Source organism: Aspergillus candidus (assembly GCF_002847045.1).
Source record: "Aspergillus candidus strain CBS 102.13 unplaced genomic scaffold BDW47scaffold_36, whole genome shotgun sequence".
Taxonomy (NCBI): Eukaryota; Fungi; Ascomycota; class Eurotiomycetes; order Eurotiales; family Aspergillaceae; genus Aspergillus; species Aspergillus candidus.
Window position 1 is genome coordinate 248,245 of NW_020194041.1, and position 16,750 is coordinate 264,994.

Genomic DNA, 16,750 nt, shown 5'->3' on the forward strand with positions numbered 1-16,750 from the left:
TCATATAGTGCCAATATCTCTACCAATATTCCAGGTCGATCGAGTACGGCTAGGATCAACCTCCCCAATGCTGAATCATGGAGAGTTGGCAGAGCATTGGCTATGACATTCTGTTTTTCCCAGTTCCAGTTGTTACCTTTTCACTTGCTCTTCTTACCCTTCTTTCCATCCTTCTCGTCGTTAAATGCTTGATAGAATGGGAAAGGAAAAGTGATTGTCCCAGAGGGTCCAGTGCTCCAAGCCCTCCTGCCCAACAATACAAGCGGACCCGAGACGAGCCTACGATGAAGGAGTGCAGCGTTGCCTTCAAAACGTGGGATCTCGCTTTCCAGGGAAGACCCCAGACACCCCCCGATAGATAATGGCACTGACGAATGCGCCAGCAGCTCAAATTTCCTGACTTTGGAATCGTGCCGACAGGAATCTCCCCGACCTCAATCGTCACTCAAGCCCATATTAGCTTCCTGAGGGACATACAAATGGACCCGGAAGTTGACACGGACAAGATTCATCAAAAGGCCGTCGCCGAAGTAGCCGCAATCCGACTGTTCTTTCCGGATGTGCGGACGGAAGCCATCCAGATTTGCATGGCTGCTTGGCTGAGCACTCTCTGCACGATCGATGATATCCTCGAGGAGATGGATCCACCAGCCGCCGAAGCAGCCTTGGGACAGTCTATTGAGATAGTTCTCGGGCAGAATGAGCTGGACCTGAAGGGTAAGTAAAGACAGGAAGCAAAATCCCATACCACTACCGCCACAGATGGATACTGACTAAAAAGATCTTACAGTCTATCTGACGCCCCACAAAAATCAAGTCGCATTCATCATGACGCGGCTTCGGAACTACTGCAGCCACCACCTCACCGTACCCACGGCGGAGGACTTCCTTGCAGAGGTAGCAAACGTGTGCAAGGGCCTGGTCAGCGAGCTTGACTATCGGGGGGGCAGCAGCACTGGTCTCGGAAAAAGGGATCTATCCACGTATCTCCAGATCCGAGTGCGCACGATCGGGATCGGCCCTTTCTTCGCGCTGATCCGTCACTTATATTGCTCGGGAAGCCGAAAGCAGGCAGACATGATTGGCCTGCAACGGGCCGTCAGCTTAGCAGCTGGTCTACAAAATGATCTCATTGGGCTCGAGAAGGATCTGCGCAACGGCGAGTCCATGAATGCGGTTGTCGTGGCGTTGAGGGACATGGGCCGGGAGGCCTCGGACCAGAATTGCCTTCGCGAGGCGACCTGCCGCGTGACGCACATTCATAACGAGTGCGTTGAGGCTATATTTATGATGCTGGAAGGCTGGAATAAGAATGAGTTTGCGGGGATGGCCGATGAGGTGTCCTGTTGTCGGGTTATTGCCGCGTTTGTCGAATCTCATATGAAGTGGTGTGCCTCTGCGAAAAGGTATCAGCTTACCATTTGATTAATTAGCTATAGAGGCTTGTAGGCATAAGGACTAGTCTCGTGCAATCTGAAATAAACGAACCCGACACTCCAGCCAAATTAGCTGTTTGAGCATTCAATGAATTAAGGTAGAGAAGCATCACGTCATGCAGACTGATATCATGGGCAAGAATGACCAGAACCGCATCCATTTCATGTATAAGACGTGTCTCTTGAATATGTCACAGACGCAGTGACATGGAATCGTCGTGAAGACCAGTTGATCCACTCCGTGTAATCGAAGTGCAGGTGGATCATATCAGTTCAATCCGGGCCCACTGGGCCTCGCTGCAGGATGCTGCTGGCGTCGTCGCGGCATGGATATCACCATGGGAGGTTTCTTCAACGTCTCACATATTGAGACGCGCTAGGGCGCATTCTGAGGTCATGTGGAGGTTACGGCTGGCTGGGCTTGCCTGGTGTAATCCAAGGTCAAATAAGATTCGCTTTCCCGCTGGATGGCAGATGAGAAAGCCAACGATGACCATGATCTGTACGTGAAACAGAATGGTTAGGATAGAATCTATGGAGTAGTGATATCATTACACTGGATGAGCAGGATGGTCTACTCCTTACATATTGCATGGTATAATCAAGTTTCGCACGAATTGTACTGCCTGTGCATCATATTTTCAGCTTTACACACGTATCATCTGTGTTGACTGAATGTAGGGCGAATATCTTCCAGACTGAGTCACCGCATGCAGAGCCTGTTTACCGTAGTAACATAAGATAAACAGAATACCGCTAAGCACGAGAAGAGTAGTAAACAAGATTGGAGCCAAGGTGGAATGAAAGGTGGTCATGGGATATGCACTGTTCGGCCAGCAGATGTATACAGCAAATGTAATTGAAGTTGTACCCACACACATCCTGACCGCTGATCTGGAGGTTGTTGAATGCCGCGTATCCCCGGTGTGGTTGTCTCGAGCAACCAGGCGAACCGTCCTGGGGGGTTCAGATGGCAAACCGAGAATGTCGCCAATGATGTATTCGGACATTCGTTCAGTCGCCTCTGTCGAATGTCCTACATTTTCATAGGCCCTTGTGGCATCAGTGCCAGCCACGTCGGCGAGGATCTCAACGCCACCTGGATGTTGCTCCGCGTACTTGGTCACGTCCAGCACTGGGATCGTATCAGTCAGGTTTTGCCAAGGTTTGGTGTGTTGATCTGCGAGAGAGTGTGTGTACCTTTGCCGTGAATAATTATCCAGATTGAATTCAGCTCCTTGTGTGCGGCGACCTCCTGTGTCGTGTACGCGGATTGAGGGACTGGTGGTGAATCCATCTATGGATCTCTGAAGAGGGTGATCGTTGAAACAAAGAAACTCAGTTGGATCGGGCTTCTTCCTAGCCCTCAGTACCAACAGAGAAATACCTGCGAGGTCATGAATCCCGGGCCTTCAAGGGGCTTTATTATATGCATTGCATTCTCCGTTGCGGTGAAGAGGAGGGTAGAGTTAAAATACATACAGTGCTGTCAGCCTGACCCACGCGACCTGATATTTCTCATTCTAATCGACGAGGAAAATGGTTGTGAGGCATTTCTACTTCCTGGGTGAGCCGCCATCATCTTCAAGGCCGTTGGATGTTGACCCATCAAGCACATTCGGCCAACTACAATATCTGATCGCGGGATTCTTCGCCATCGTCAGCCCGGATGGTATTATAGAGACTCCCCCGTGGGAATTTGATGAACAAAACCCTTCTAACCATCACCAGGCATTGCTTTACATTGTCAGGCCCCTTTGAAACGAGTCCCAGATGTAATCTCCACCAACTCACCCATAGCGATCAGCGTCGATGGCCGGGCCATTCGCGACGTTCCCGGGCCCAAGGGAATCCCTTACATTGGGAACTATCTCGAGATATACCCGGACCATCTGGGAAACCACCAACGCCTTTTCGAGCATTTCGGACCCATATTTCAAACCCATAATTTTGGTCGGGTTGTTTATCATACCAATGATCCGGCTCTGGCATCTATTGCCTTTTCCGAGACTGGTTTTTTCACGAAGAGCATCAACCAGTCTCATCCGCTACACGGGATCAAAAACAACGATGCGGGGATATTCATTGGTGATACCGAGACCGACGCATGGAATATGGCCCATCGGTTCTTCCCTCCAGCGTTTAGTTTCAAAGCCGTAAGGCACTATGCTCCGACTATTCAAGCAATCGTCGAGGAGTCTTTTGGAATTTTTGACAAATTGGATTGTGATGCGAGGGCGTGGAATGTATATCACTACATGCTAAAGCTTGCCTGCCAGCAGATTGGTCGTCTGGTGCTGGGTAAGGACTTAGGGCACTTTTCATCCGTCGATGCCCCTCTGCATGAGCTTGTGACTCTCTTTGGCGAAACTCTACATCTCAACAAGAAGGTTACTTATTGGGGAGATTGGTATGCCATGCTGCCCTTTGGCGACCCGAAAAACCTCCGCCATGTCAGAAAGCACCTCGATAACCTTATTGAGCTAAGCATTGATTCGGCAGAGTCGGGAGGCGTAGAGAAATTGAGCTGCGAGGATGCCGCCCTGAAGGCCGCGAATATCGTCGGTAGGTTTCCTCATCCATCCACCTTCTTATCCACCGTTGGCAACAGGCCTGACCGGTGTAGACTACGCTGTACGCGCGCGTGATGGCAAGGATCAAAAGTTGCCGCGCAAAAACCTCATACAGGGCTTGGAAGTCATAGTGGGAGCCGGATTCACAACAACGAGTTCCCTCCTCTCATGGCTCGTATACAGTTTGGTAGCGTATCCAGGGGTTCAGGATAGAATGTTACAGGAACTCGTGGACCACGAGATTGACGAAACTACCCCACTAACCCCCGATTTCATCCGCAAGCTTTCGTTTCTGGACAACTTTCTTAAAGAAACCCAGCGTCGACACAACCCATCCTACCAACCTGCCCGGACTGCCAAGTTCGATCTCATTCTTCCGGGGGCGTTCCGCGTTCCCAAAGACACGGTCATTATCCCTGCGCTGCATCATATCCACAACAACCCTTCCATGTGGGACAACCCGGCGTCGTTTCAACCGGACCGTTGGAATATTAGAGAGACCAAGAAAAGGGCCAAGGAGGCCTATATACCATTTGCAGCCGGGCCACGGATGTGTATTGGGTATAACCTGGCTCTCCAGGAGGTGAAGATTATTATGATAAAACTAGTGTATCGATACAGATTTACTCGAGAGGGTGATGGGGCGATTGAATATGACCCATTGCATCAGGTTATTGTGCCCACGAATCTCTATGTTCGTGCAGAGAGGCGTGAGAAATGGCCACAGAAAAGCAACTGAGGGTGTGAGGAAGAACTTAATTGAAGAGATAGTACTCAATAGCATACTCTGCTTTTATATCATTCAAATGAAAAAGCACACAATAAATTTGATTCCATCAATATCAAAGCAGGTATAAATCTTCCTTTTCTCTCTATCTATCCTTCCTTCTTTGTTTCTTTCTTTTCATTTTCTTTCTCTCTTTCCTCTCATGCATAAAATCAATGCCCACATACCAATGTAGACAAGACGAAATCAGAATCAGGCTCTAAGCATGCAGACTCAAAAAGTGGGGACACGTAAGGAGGCAACATGCGCAATCACAGTGCATAGTCCAAATCAAAAGACCATCTTGCGGTGAATAGTCTGGAATGACGTTTCTATACCTAGAAATAACCATGATCTAACCACCCTTGGCAATTACTACCTGGGACCCGATACTATCTGTAAGTCCCTATGGCTCTGTTTGAAGTTCTCGAGAGATTGACCAAGAACCAAGTGCCCACAGTCACAATAATGACCCCAGCACGCGACATGTTTCTTGCCATTGTCGCTAGCTGTAGCGGGCTGTTGCTACATTGGTTTTGCTTTCGTCATGGGGAGTGGGACACAGCCGCGCCTTCATTGCTGTTTGGCTACGGTATGATGACTCTGGCAAGCACTTGCGTGCTTTCCGGTAGAGCCATCTTGGTTACGGCAGCTTTCCATCTCTTCGGGGTATGGGCAAGTATGCTGCTGTACCGTATGTTTTTCCATCGACTCTCCGATTTTCCCGGGCCATGCGCCGCCCGTTTATCCAACTTTTATGTGACATTTCTGTCGGCAAAAAAGTTACGACTGTATGAGGAAACACAACGGCTCCATGGCAAGTATGGTGACTACGTACGATTGGGTGAGCTTGCTCCCAACACTTTATCTCCTACCAGCTAGCTGATCATAGATTGTTCATTATTGGAAGGCCCCTCTGAGCTCTCGATCGCTGATCCTCGCGCGGTGAAAGCCCTATACAGTACTGCTTCACCCGTGACAAAAGGACCGTTCTATACTCTCTTCCAGCCTCGGACTCCGCTGTTCACCATCCGAGATAAAAGGGTGCATACGGAGAGACGAAAGGCCTGGGATCGAGCATTCAGCGCAAGCGGTATATCCATAATTCTCTCCCAACCAAAGGGATCATAGCCAGCTGACTCGGACAAACAAAGCTCTCAATGGGTATGAGCCACGCGTCTTCAAATATACCATGCAGCTTATAGACGCCATTGATCGGCGAACCGGAGCCCCCATGAATGTGCAGGAGTGGTTCACGTTCTATTCCTTCGATGTGATGGGTGACCTCACGTTTGGCAAGGCATTCAACATGCTGGCCGAAGGTAAACTGTCTCCTATCTTGGGCACCATACAGAACACACTGAGTACTGCCTTTGGATATTTCGGCCATCTTCCTTGGGTGTTTTCCGTCTTCAAGAAAGTGCCTATCGCCAACGGTCAATATCATGGATTCTGGAGATGGGTCACAAGCCAGCTGGATGAGAGATGTGCGGTGTGTTTAAGATATTATGCCCGATCGTAACTTTGGGATGCTAACACACAGCCTAAGAAAAAACCAGCGCAGAACGACATCTTCACGTGGCTGGTAAAAGCGTACCAACAAGGGCCCATGTCGACACAGAATACGCTTGATCTACAGGGTGATACATTTCTCAGTATCGTGGCCGGCAGGTAGGCGCCACGCTTTTGACCTAACCATGCACCTGCTCTGTTTAACTGAAAGTAGTGACCCAAGCGCAACAGCATTGACCAATGTCTTCTTTCACCTCGCCACAAACCCGTGTGTAGCCCGAGATCTACAGAAAACCATTGACAGACTGCCACCTGGACACTACAAGTCTCTCGTCAAGTTGGATCTTTTAGAGGGACTCATTAACGAGACATTCCGCCTACACCCACCGGCTCCTTCCGGTACCCAAAGGGTCACTCCCCCCGAAGGGATGTTCATCGGAGAGACCTGGATTCCAGGGAATGTGATCGTGCAAGTGCCCTTGCACACTGTCTACCTGGGTACGTTCCCAACCGTCAAGGAAGTCAAACCTACAAGACGCGCATCTCCACTAAACTCAAATACGTAGACCCCCGCGCGTTCGACAGACCAATAGAGTTTATCCCAGAAAGGTGGACAACTCGGCCGGAGCTCATTCGAGATAAATCGGTCTTTATACCGTTCAACGGCGGTAAGTGAGGGCTGCTCGGAATGCGCCATCGTCCACGTCACTGACCAAAGCGTACTCACTTACTACAGGGCCCTACGCTTGCGCCGGCAAACAGCTCGCCCTGATGGAGCTCCGACTGGTTATTGCGGAAGTTCTACGCCGATACGATCTTGCTTTAGCACCGTCCCAGACGGAAGAGGCCTTCTGGGCCCAGCAAAAGGATCACTACACTCTTGGCCCTTCTCCGCTTTGGCTCCGGTTTACAAGACGATCAGATCAGGTGTGAGCGGTCGACTTGTCTGGTATGGGGTATATATTGCCTCGTTGACAGGATGTGGAGTCGATGATTTTATGACCGATTTCCCCAACGTTTTATCTTCAAACGAAACAACCATCCTGCCAGCTTCCAGATTTCGAATCATTCAGTCATCCCACCTCGGATGTTTGGCAAATTTCACTGGCCATGATGATCAATAAGAATGATACCCGAACCCTTAGCTTTACAATACTAGCATACTGGGCTGATGGGAAAGTTGCAAGGGGCTGGCAGCGGCTATTTAACAGTCGCGGCTGGTCGTGGCTGGCTGTAACTGGTTATGATATCGTTATAAATGAATCAATGATTAATAACTATTTATAGCTACATAATAATATTTTATGGATTTTATCACTATTAATTATAATATATAGACATAACTATGATCTTTCTTCCTCCTCCCTACCTTTTCCCTACAATCAACACCTCCACGTTGAGAACAACTAATCAGCCACCGGACGGAGCTGCGTTGGACAGCATGGATTCGCCCGTCATAACCACCACTCACGCCCATCATGCATTCCCAACTCAGGACAACCCTGCAAACGCATACATCATATATCAAACATTTGTCTTCCTCACCGTACCATCAGAAACAAAATATATTAACTTATGGAGGCACCGTGATGTCACCGGCCATTTTGTTCCAATGTCGTATTACCAGCAGTGCAGATCCCGACGCCACCTCCACAGTCGTATCCAACGGGACCTAGCGTGATGAGACACTCTTCACAGTATGGTTTGGGATTTGATTGTGGTGGACAGGGATATTCTGGGGTCGTTTGGAATGGACCACTGACGTCAGTGATGGCTTTCTTGGGGACAGTAAAGCCGTGTAGGATGGAGTGGACAATATATGCCAGGAGAAGGTATATATACGGCTATTTTCATGAACACTCCTGTTTCCGTTTCTCAAAAGAATTATAACAACCAAAACTATCACAAACACTAGATACCTCTTCATTATACCCCCATCTACCCAAGCCTAACCCCACATACTCCCAAAAATGCCCATATTCCACCGCAAATCAGCCGCCTCCTCCTCCCACGGCGCAGACAACCACTCCTCCGCCCTCCACGCCCTCTTCAGCCCACACACTTCCTCCTCCTCCCCCCCATCCCCTCACTCCTATGCCTCCAACCGTGCCTCAAGAAGCTCCAGCTCCAGCGGCCGCAGCGGCCACAGCCGCAGCCACAGCCACAGCCACAACCACAACCACCGCAAACATCACCACCACAGCAGTCGCCACCGCAGCAACAGCATCTTCCACCGACACGAAGAAGAAGAAGAAGACCCGTCTATCCGCGCAGCAAGACAGCAAGTGACGCGCGCCGAGGCGATGGAGAAAGAGGCGAGTAAGGCACTGATGGCGACGAGGCAGGCGGTGCATGATGCAAGGGAGCATGTTAGGAGGTTGGATAGGGAGGCGTCCGAGGAGTGAGTTACTACCCTTTCTTCCCGTCTGTTGTTCTGTTGAGGGTGGTTAGCTATCTTTCAGGACGAAGTTGTCGAGAAAGGCTTGTTGAAGTTAATGCTGATCATGATATGACAGGGCTCGTCTCGCGCGCATCAAGCAACACCAGGTGCGGAGTATCTCCAAGCGAGCGAAGCCTCTGGGTAGGAGTTTGTGAGTGTGTTGAGGGGAAATGGTCTAGTTTGCGCAGGCGTAGACGATATCCAATATCGGAGTTACGGGTGATCTAAATTGTGTACTGTATTTTGTCTTTGTTCGGTTTATTTAGCGTGTTTGATATTATGCTTTTGATACCAGACTGAGTTAGGCGAGTTGGCGATAGTTACTACCTATCTACTTATTACTTAGTTATCCATTATGAAGACTTACTCTTCGATTAAGCTCAGTTAGTAGAGGCTTTAATATGAAATTCTATAGATTGGCTTTCTATAGATTGGCTTTCTATAGATTGGCTTTCTAGAGATTGGCTTTCTAGAGATTGGCTTTCTAGAGATTGTCTTGCATGTGGAGAGCAAGGCTCTGAGAAACTGGAGAGGAATCGGGATCTTCGCACAGAGGAGACTCCGTCACGGTCAGGGGGTAGCATGTATTTTGCCACAACCTTGTCTCCTTTTTTCAAGAGGGAAGTATACTGCATTCATCATCATCAGATAATGATATAAATCATTTATACATGAACAGGTAGGTACAAGACGATCATATCCAGTGTCACCATTATGAACTTATTCACAGCCGGAAAGGTACAAATACCGCTTGTCATAATGAGTATATCCAAACACCACCCCACGCTACCAATAGAACCCGCATTAATATATACGTATATCATCACACAATAATCCGAAGAAGCCATCCACCAACTAAGCATAAAAGCGCTCCGCGCTCGGCTCAGAGACCTCACCCGACGAGAAAGCGCAATGAAAGAAGCCCGTCTCAGTCGGCCGACCTAGCTCACCACACTCGCTCCGATACGAGGGAGAATCCCCAAGCTCATTGTGCCATGAGAAAGCTCGAGGCATCTCAACCTCACCCCACTGCACAGGTTTCAAGGCATGATCGTCTGTACTAGATAAAGGATGGCAGGCAGCGCTGATAGCAGCGCTGCACTGGCCCGCGAGCGGCATACGGGATTTAAAGCGGCGCAAGCCAAGCAGGCCGACTCCGAGAAGAAGCGCAACGCCCAGAATCATAGCGCAGATAATAGCGAGAGGCGAATAGCCACAGGTAACGACCTGCTCGGATTGTTGAGGGACGCCCCTCCGGTCGAACGGGACGATCTGCACGAAGAACAGGCTCTGGGAGACGAGCCAGTGGAGGATGGCGGAGACGAGAAGTAGGGGAAGGCTGTAGCGGTAGGGAAGGCTGAGGTAGTAAGTGGAGCGCTGGTCGCGGCGGGGCCAGGAGACGCGCAGGGGTTTGCGGTCCGTGGCGTACTTGTCGTATTCGACGGCGCTGAGCATGCAGGTAAGGAGGGCGTTGTACTGGAAGTAGACTGCGGAGACGAGCAGCTGCGGAATGTTGGCCATGAACACCATGGAGAAGATGCCGCTTGCTGTGGCGGGGATGTCCATGCTACTGAGGATTGTGGCCGTAGTGACTTCGCCGAGGCCGGAGGACCAGATGGAATTTCCTCCGTAGGATTTTGTGAAGTCGATGATGCCGAGGCGGAGGACTATACCGGCTGGGACTAGGATTGCGACGAATCTAGGCGGGAGGAGGGTCAGTGTTGGGTTTGACATGCCTGGCGCGAGGGGAGTGGTGGGTGGCTACTTACATGGCGAGCGTGCAGAGCCAGCGCGATATACTCGCGGCTTGAAACCATCTTTGTCGGGGAGGTAGGCGGACGGGAAGCTGTGGCTCTTTTGCGTCAGATTGCCGAGGCTTACGGGGCTTGCGCGTGTATTTGCACCACCCCAGCGTTCCTTTGTTCACGGCGGCCTTGGAAAGGAGACAGGCCCGCTCGGTGGTCGGGTCTGAATGGGTTAAGAAAGATGAGATTGCGTCTCCGACAGTCAGGAAGAGGTCCTCTCTGCTGTCGCGCGCGGTGAGTAGCGTGCAGATCAGCTTGACTATATTGCAACCGATGACGATGATGCAGATCAGTGGGCTAAAGAAGAGCTGGCAGGTTTCTTGACTTGGCAGCGACATGCAGTGGTCGATGGGGTATCTCCGTGGCAATTTATCAGGCTCATATTCCGAGTACGCGCAGGTGGTCTCCTGGCTCAGGATCTCAATATTCTTCGCAAAGGAACTGTCATCCCAGAGGGCAGGGTTATCGAGGTCTGCTTGCAGCTCTTCTTTGAACGGATCCTTGTCCAATAGATCAGCTAGACGACGAGTGTCTTCCGTGTCAGGGAAGTCGTATGATCCTGGGGTAATATAGGTCTGGGAAGTATAGTCTCCCCTTGCCGTAGGCATCTTGAGACGTAGGCTGGGAGTCGACCATCTCCGTGCCTGGACTGACCAATCCTCGATGAGTCCCTCAGCCTGGCTTTTGCTGCAGCGATAGTCGTCGCCACATAGCCATCCGAAGACACTGTCGCTTTTCACGTCGAAGCTTCGATAGTTCCCCTTCCCCACCCAAGCTACTGGTTGTGAGTCCGGCATGGAGGCGTTCGTTACCAGGACGAGTGTTCGCTGCCCGGATGCATAATCTTGGGCAAAGGACTCAACGCAGTCTTGTTTAGAAAGTGTTTTGAAGCCCCCATCCTTGAGCGCCGCGTTGAATTGCAGAGGCTCAATACCGACGTTCTCAGCGAAGCATTGCTCGAAGATGGTCGAATTATCGTGATAGCGGATGAGGTTGTCCTGCGCAACGACGACAGTGTATTCAGCCGGTCCCACCGAGAAAAACACGGCAGAATTGTAACTAATCGACAAGACAAGAACATTAGCAAAAAACCGTGGTTACGTCCGCCTTGTGCGAAAGAGTCCGGACAGTGACGCGGCACAAACATCAGATGGATCGGCAGCGACGTGGTGAGCAGAACAGCTCCCAGATACCATCGTCTCCCTCGTTGATTACGGAGGAGACTGACGATATTTGGCACGCCGATTTGGAGCCAGGTCTTTTGGCCGTGCGCTTCATCCACTTCCGATCGCGACGGAGACGCAAGACATTGCAGGCAGTAATTACTTGCGCCGAGCATGGCGGTGCTCAGGATGTTAATCACGAGGTGCACGCCGGTGGTCGAGTTTTTGGCCACGGAGCATTTCCCCATATACAGGGACGCAACGGAGAATGTCTTTTCGTTGTTTTTTGAATAGGCGACAACGACGGCGGCGACGGTGAGGATAATGTTCAAGACGAGGACTGCGGCAATAACCCACGAACAGAGGACGACGCCCTTGATCCACTTGCGAGAGTGATCTGTCCCGGTGCTTATGTCTTGCTCTGTGCTTGTCCAAGGGCGCTTTAGGGGATTTAGTCGCCATGATTTGACATACGAGACCGACTTGTTTTTTTCTTCCGAATCCGAGGCATCGCGTTGGCGTTGACCGTCAAACATGTCTGGACCACGAAATGATCGATGGTCACAGAGACTGTCATTGATGCTCTTTTTCCGATTGATAAGAAGGACAAAACATTTGAGGGGCACAAAGGGTGTAAAGGGAATGATATTGTAATTCGATCTAAATTCCTAGACAGAGGCTGAGGGAGCTTGGCAGTGACGGGCTTATTCCTAATGCAGTTATAGACAGGGCTGTGCTGCATGCTGCTAATAAAGCTGTATTTTCCATCTAGTAATGTAAGGCTCAATCAAATGACATTTATCTCCGACGATAAACTTTAATCAAGTGTTAAAATTTTGGTTGACTGATGAAACTGGTTGATGTTATGCTGTGATATCATTTGATCAGAATGCTCACAAAAGGATAAGCTTCGAGGAAGAAGACAGGAATAATGCAATCAACAATTTCCTCTCTGTACTAGGTATTCGATCTTGAGACTTTTCACACAATAAGATCCTACCAATTCGCATTCCAGTACATTGAACTGCTTTTCACTACGTAAACTACATACGTAGCATACAGACGACAAGTTGAATTGTATTCGAAGTTTAAGGCCCATTCCAACCCAAACAAAAGCGTGTGCTCCTTCATTATAATAAAACTATAACAGGATAGCAAACTTCTATGACTACACTATATCCCGCCGTCTAAACTGCACAACTGGCCCAACCCTCCCACAAGTCCCCCGATCAAAAAGCTGATACTCCCCAGGATTATTTCTCCCAGGCATACCCAACATCGAATCTCCACCCCCAACACCCGCCTCCGACCCATCCACAGCCCTCAAGTCAAACTCCCACAATACCATCGCCACCGTAACAAGCAACTCCCAATAAGCCAACGACCGGCCCAAACACGACCGCGGGCCCCGCAGAAACGGAATATACGCCGCCGGATTATGCACCCCACCCCTCGTCTCCGACGGGTTCAGCCAGCGCTCGGGGATGTACTCGTTCGGCAGGTGAAAATAGTCAGCTCGATGGTGGACGCTGTATGCGCTTGTGCCGGCGTGGTATCCCGCAGGGACGTGGTGTCCGTCGATCAGCTCGCCGCCGGGGAGGACCTCCCGGAAGAGGGCAGTGGCGACGGGTGGTGTTATTCGCAGTGTCTCGTCGATGCAGGCGCGCAGGTAGGTACAGTTGTTTAGCGGCTCGCCTTGTTTGATCTCGTCGGATGAGGAGAATCGCTGGCGGATCTCGGTTACGAGGCGGTTGTAGACGGATGGGGATCGGCTTAGGTAGAAGAATGTGGCGCTTAGGGCTGGTGCGGTTGTGTCGAATCCTGTTGTAGTGTGATTGATCAGTGCTAGGTTCCTTGACAAGTGATGATCAAACATACCGGCAACAGTCAGAGTAGTAGCATCAGAGACGAGCGATTGAATATCCGGATTCCCACCATTCGCCTCTGCATCCCTCCCGGCCAGCAGTCTATGAACGACAGCGCGAGATTTCTCCTCCGCCGAAAGCGACGTGCTTCTAGCCACCAGCTCATCAACAAGCCGCAAGAACCTCCTCCGACTGCTCACCGAGCCAGGGAACAGCTTCCTGTCCATGCGTCCCAGATACAACAACGGTGCATTGATCAGCACAAAAGCTCTTTTACTGGAGATGCCGATATCCTCCACTATAGACCGTTGCGAAGGGTCAACGAGCAGGTCGCCGCTGACCCCGAAGACAATATCCACCATGATGTCGAACGTAAGATAGCTGCACCAGTCGGCCATTTCCAACGGACTTCCCCACGCACCCTTTTCACCCTGCGTGGTATCAAGCCCCGCGCCTAATGCATGGCAGAAATTGCGCACATGGCGCAGCATTCGAGGCTCCATGTCTGTCACCGCCGTGGAGCTTAATCCATGACCCAGCAGTCTCCGTCGAATGCTATGCGCCTTGTTGTCGCGCAGTGTGAGAATACTTGCGTGCTGGCGTTGCAGGTGCTCGTAGACTCGGGGCTTGGTGGTCGTGTCACCGGAGTAGATATCTATGTTGGCAGTCTGTTAGTGAATTACAGCTAAAATTCGAGGCCAGAGAATAAGATGCCTTTTGCCTACCTTTGTATGCATCTACCGTGTTGAATGAAATGTAATCAGGCCGGTACCGAACTATGGGACCTATGGGAGTCAGCATCGCTAGGTTGAATCTGGGACTAGTGGCGTCTACCATATTTCTGATGACATCTCCATATATCCAGGTGTTGGTCTTCCGTCCATGCATGGTAGGCCGCCCGGAAGGAGGTGAGCTTGGAACTTAGAGGTCCTGGGTATTTGCTCAGAGGATGGAAATAGATTTGGTACACACAGTACCCAGATATCTGCATAGATTGTTCAGAACATGTTCGGTTTGAATGGATCTCAAAAACAACCTACTGCTATACATGTAAGCCCGGCAAGTGAAATGGCAGGGTGGTGGCTGGCAACATATTCGATGATCATTGTCTTGACATCTGTTGTTGATATTTCAAATAGTGAATTCAGATTTGGCAAGTTAACATACTACTTTCTAAGGCCCTCCCGGAGTTTAAGAGATCTTGACTCCAGCATGCATTCTGCAGTGCTCGTTCGAAACATCTAAGTTAAAATTTCTACGGCACGCAAGGGGTAGTCATGTGGAAGCAAAGAACAGACAGACATCTGATATCTCATCGTGGGTACCTTTCCCGTGTGAGCCATAAAATCTAGGACTTATCCTGATATCGGCAACTGCAAAAGTGCCAAGTTTCATATCCGTATCTAGATAAGGGAGAGACGTGAGACGTGAGACGTGAGACGCATCACTGAGCAGGGGAATAGGGACATGGGCCCCACGATTTATTGCCAATAGTTTATTATGCCAATATGCAGATCGCTCCATGACATGTCGTGTTATAATGAGGGCAGAATATTTTTTACCCTTTTTTTTATTTTATTTTTCTCTTATTTTCTATCTTTCTTAGAAAGAAGAAGGCAACCAACCCATCAATTATTGACGGACCGACTAGTTCTAAAAAATCCAGCAGTTTGATTAAAGGGGTTGATGCAGGCATTCTCTCCTCTAGCAGATTCTAATATGCGCAGTGGCGATCAAAGCTGAGCCTGACATAGCATATGCAGGAACACAGATTGATGATGACGCTGTGATTAGGGTAATTTGAAGAGCCCTCACCTACGAATTTGTTCACATTTTTTGTGGATCTCGTAGAAATGACTGGGTCTATACATACTGAATCTTGTTAGAGTTGAGGACTCCCAGGGTACCCTGATAGAGTTTGAGAATAGGATAATAATTCGTTAAGATCAATAATACCTAGAGTGAAAGAATGACATGGTAATAATGAAAAGGAAAAAAAAAACAATTAGAGAGCCAGTGGCCTGCTCAACAAGCTATTGAATTGTTCTTTTGGGATAATATCATATATGGCGTATATATTAGGGTTAACAATGCTGATGCCCTATCACCATACCTCGTACGAAACGGAAGATGATATCCTATTCCTCGTCCACTAGGCTGAATTTATTTCTCAGCTCCGTCCATAGAAGCCCATCCATTGCCATATTGTGCCAAATTAATACAGACGACGTCTAACAATGGAAAGCGCTTTTGAAGAACACTTCTCCAGTGAAAGCGAGCCCTTTCAGCAGTTCTCTTGCTGGCCTCCCACAACACATGACAGACTACTAACACAGCAGCCAAAAAGGCCATATAAATACCTACAATTCTTGGAATTCCCACACCAACACTCTCTGCTAAAAAGAAAACAACTGACAAACAGAGAGATAGACCTATAACACGCGGGGAGTAGTGCGCGTGGAGCCTGCAGAACCTGTACTTCGCATGCTCGGAGTACCAGGAGAGATCTCTCAGCTGAGAAATCGGCACAGGCTGGTCAACCAGTAGGGCAGCGAAGCTTATCGCAAAGTCATGGCAGTTGAAGTGTATGGCTCGATATACTGGGCGCTTTTTTTTCTCTCTGTCAACCCTTAGTATCTCCTGTTCTGCGAGGAGTAGTAACTTAGTAAACGGCAGCCACCGGCCTGTGAATATTGCATCAATACTCACGCAAACACTTTATTTCTTCGCTGGACTTGCGTGTTTGTCCCACGTATTCCAAGGCCGAGATCATCTTCAGCAGAAATCGTGGGACTTTGCGGCCATTGCCGGAGGCCGCGCTGAACGCCAACCAGCCTTCATGCTGATAGAGAAGCCCTTCCGCGAGCTTGTCGAGTAGCGTTAGGGAGTCGTCCAAGCAGAAACTTGCAGGAAGGCAGACAACACCCATGTGATACAGCTTGTCGAATGGTCTGTTCAGTTGCGGGATGGCCATTTTCTCCATGGGCTCTCTGCAATTCCAGTCGAGGCCGCTCGATCGCGGATCAAATAGGCGGTTGGCGTATATGTAAACATTTTGTACCTCTAAAGCTTGTTATTCAACTTGAGGCCCTGTCCAGTGTATCTGATCGAATGACTTCCAAAAAAACATAAAAACTCACCTGCGCTGTGCTGGGTGCCTTTTATTGGAAGTAGGGAAGGTCCATCGGTA

The 16,750-nt window shown here is 49.6% G+C and overlaps 6 protein-coding genes across 6 annotated transcripts; 4 read left to right on the forward strand and 2 right to left on the reverse strand.

The window, feature by feature from the left end:
• Positions 1–374: 374 nt before the first annotated feature.
• On the forward strand, positions 375–1,425 carry BDW47DRAFT_127352 (terpene synthase family protein; the record flags this gene model as incomplete). The annotated part of the gene is made up of 2 exons (XM_024816699.1): positions 375–717; positions 791–1,425. The coding sequence occupies 2 exons, from the start codon at positions 375–377 to the stop codon at positions 1,423–1,425; spliced, it is 978 nt and encodes a 325-aa protein (XP_024670399.1).
• A 1,550-nt stretch (positions 1,426–2,975) lies between these two features.
• Positions 2,976–4,748, forward strand: BDW47DRAFT_118853 (cytochrome P450; the record flags this gene model as incomplete). Its single annotated transcript, XM_024815263.1, has 3 exons — positions 2,976–3,108; positions 3,168–4,001; positions 4,063–4,748. The coding sequence occupies 3 exons, from the start codon at positions 2,976–2,978 to the stop codon at positions 4,746–4,748; spliced, it is 1,653 nt and encodes a 550-aa protein (XP_024670400.1).
• Positions 4,749–5,243: 495 nt separating this feature from the next.
• On the forward strand, positions 5,244–7,220 carry BDW47DRAFT_118854 (cytochrome P450; the record flags this gene model as incomplete). The annotated part of the gene is made up of 7 exons (XM_024815264.1): positions 5,244–5,619; positions 5,686–5,868; positions 5,930–6,267; positions 6,325–6,446; positions 6,502–6,785; positions 6,854–6,955; positions 7,024–7,220. The coding sequence occupies 7 exons, from the start codon at positions 5,244–5,246 to the stop codon at positions 7,218–7,220; spliced, it is 1,602 nt and encodes a 533-aa protein (XP_024670401.1).
• A 966-nt stretch (positions 7,221–8,186) lies between these two features.
• Positions 8,187–9,051, forward strand: BDW47DRAFT_108927 (uncharacterized protein). The gene is made up of 2 exons (XM_024813344.1): positions 8,187–8,688; positions 8,804–9,051. Exons 1-2 carry the CDS (start codon positions 8,258–8,260, stop codon positions 8,880–8,882), a joined length of 510 nt encoding a protein of 169 aa, XP_024670402.1. The 5' UTR covers positions 8,187–8,257; the 3' UTR covers positions 8,883–9,051.
• A 531-nt stretch (positions 9,052–9,582) lies between these two features.
• BDW47DRAFT_132846 (uncharacterized protein) lies at positions 9,583–12,272 on the reverse strand (the record flags this gene model as incomplete). Its single annotated transcript, XM_024817672.1, has 5 exons — positions 9,583–9,668; positions 9,753–10,426; positions 10,497–11,591; positions 11,678–12,116; positions 12,170–12,272. 5 exons carry the CDS (start codon positions 12,270–12,272, stop codon positions 9,583–9,585), a joined length of 2,397 nt encoding a protein of 798 aa, XP_024670403.1.
• A 591-nt stretch (positions 12,273–12,863) lies between these two features.
• On the reverse strand, positions 12,864–14,551 carry BDW47DRAFT_132847 (cytochrome P450; the record flags this gene model as incomplete). The annotated part of the gene is made up of 3 exons (XM_024817673.1): positions 12,864–14,215; positions 14,286–14,345; positions 14,395–14,551. The coding sequence occupies 3 exons, from the start codon at positions 14,549–14,551 to the stop codon at positions 12,864–12,866; spliced, it is 1,569 nt and encodes a 522-aa protein (XP_024670404.1).
• Positions 14,552–16,750: the final 2,199 nt, after the last annotated feature.

Coding starts and splice junctions, on each gene's coding strand:
- BDW47DRAFT_108927 (XM_024813344.1), top strand. CDS start 8,258: ATGCCCATATTCCACCGCAAATCAGCCGCCTCCTCCTCCCACGGCGCA. Junction 8,689..8,803: donor GATAGGGAGGCGTCCGAGGA/GTGAGTTACTAC, acceptor ATGATATGACAG/GGCTCGTCTCGCGCGCATCA.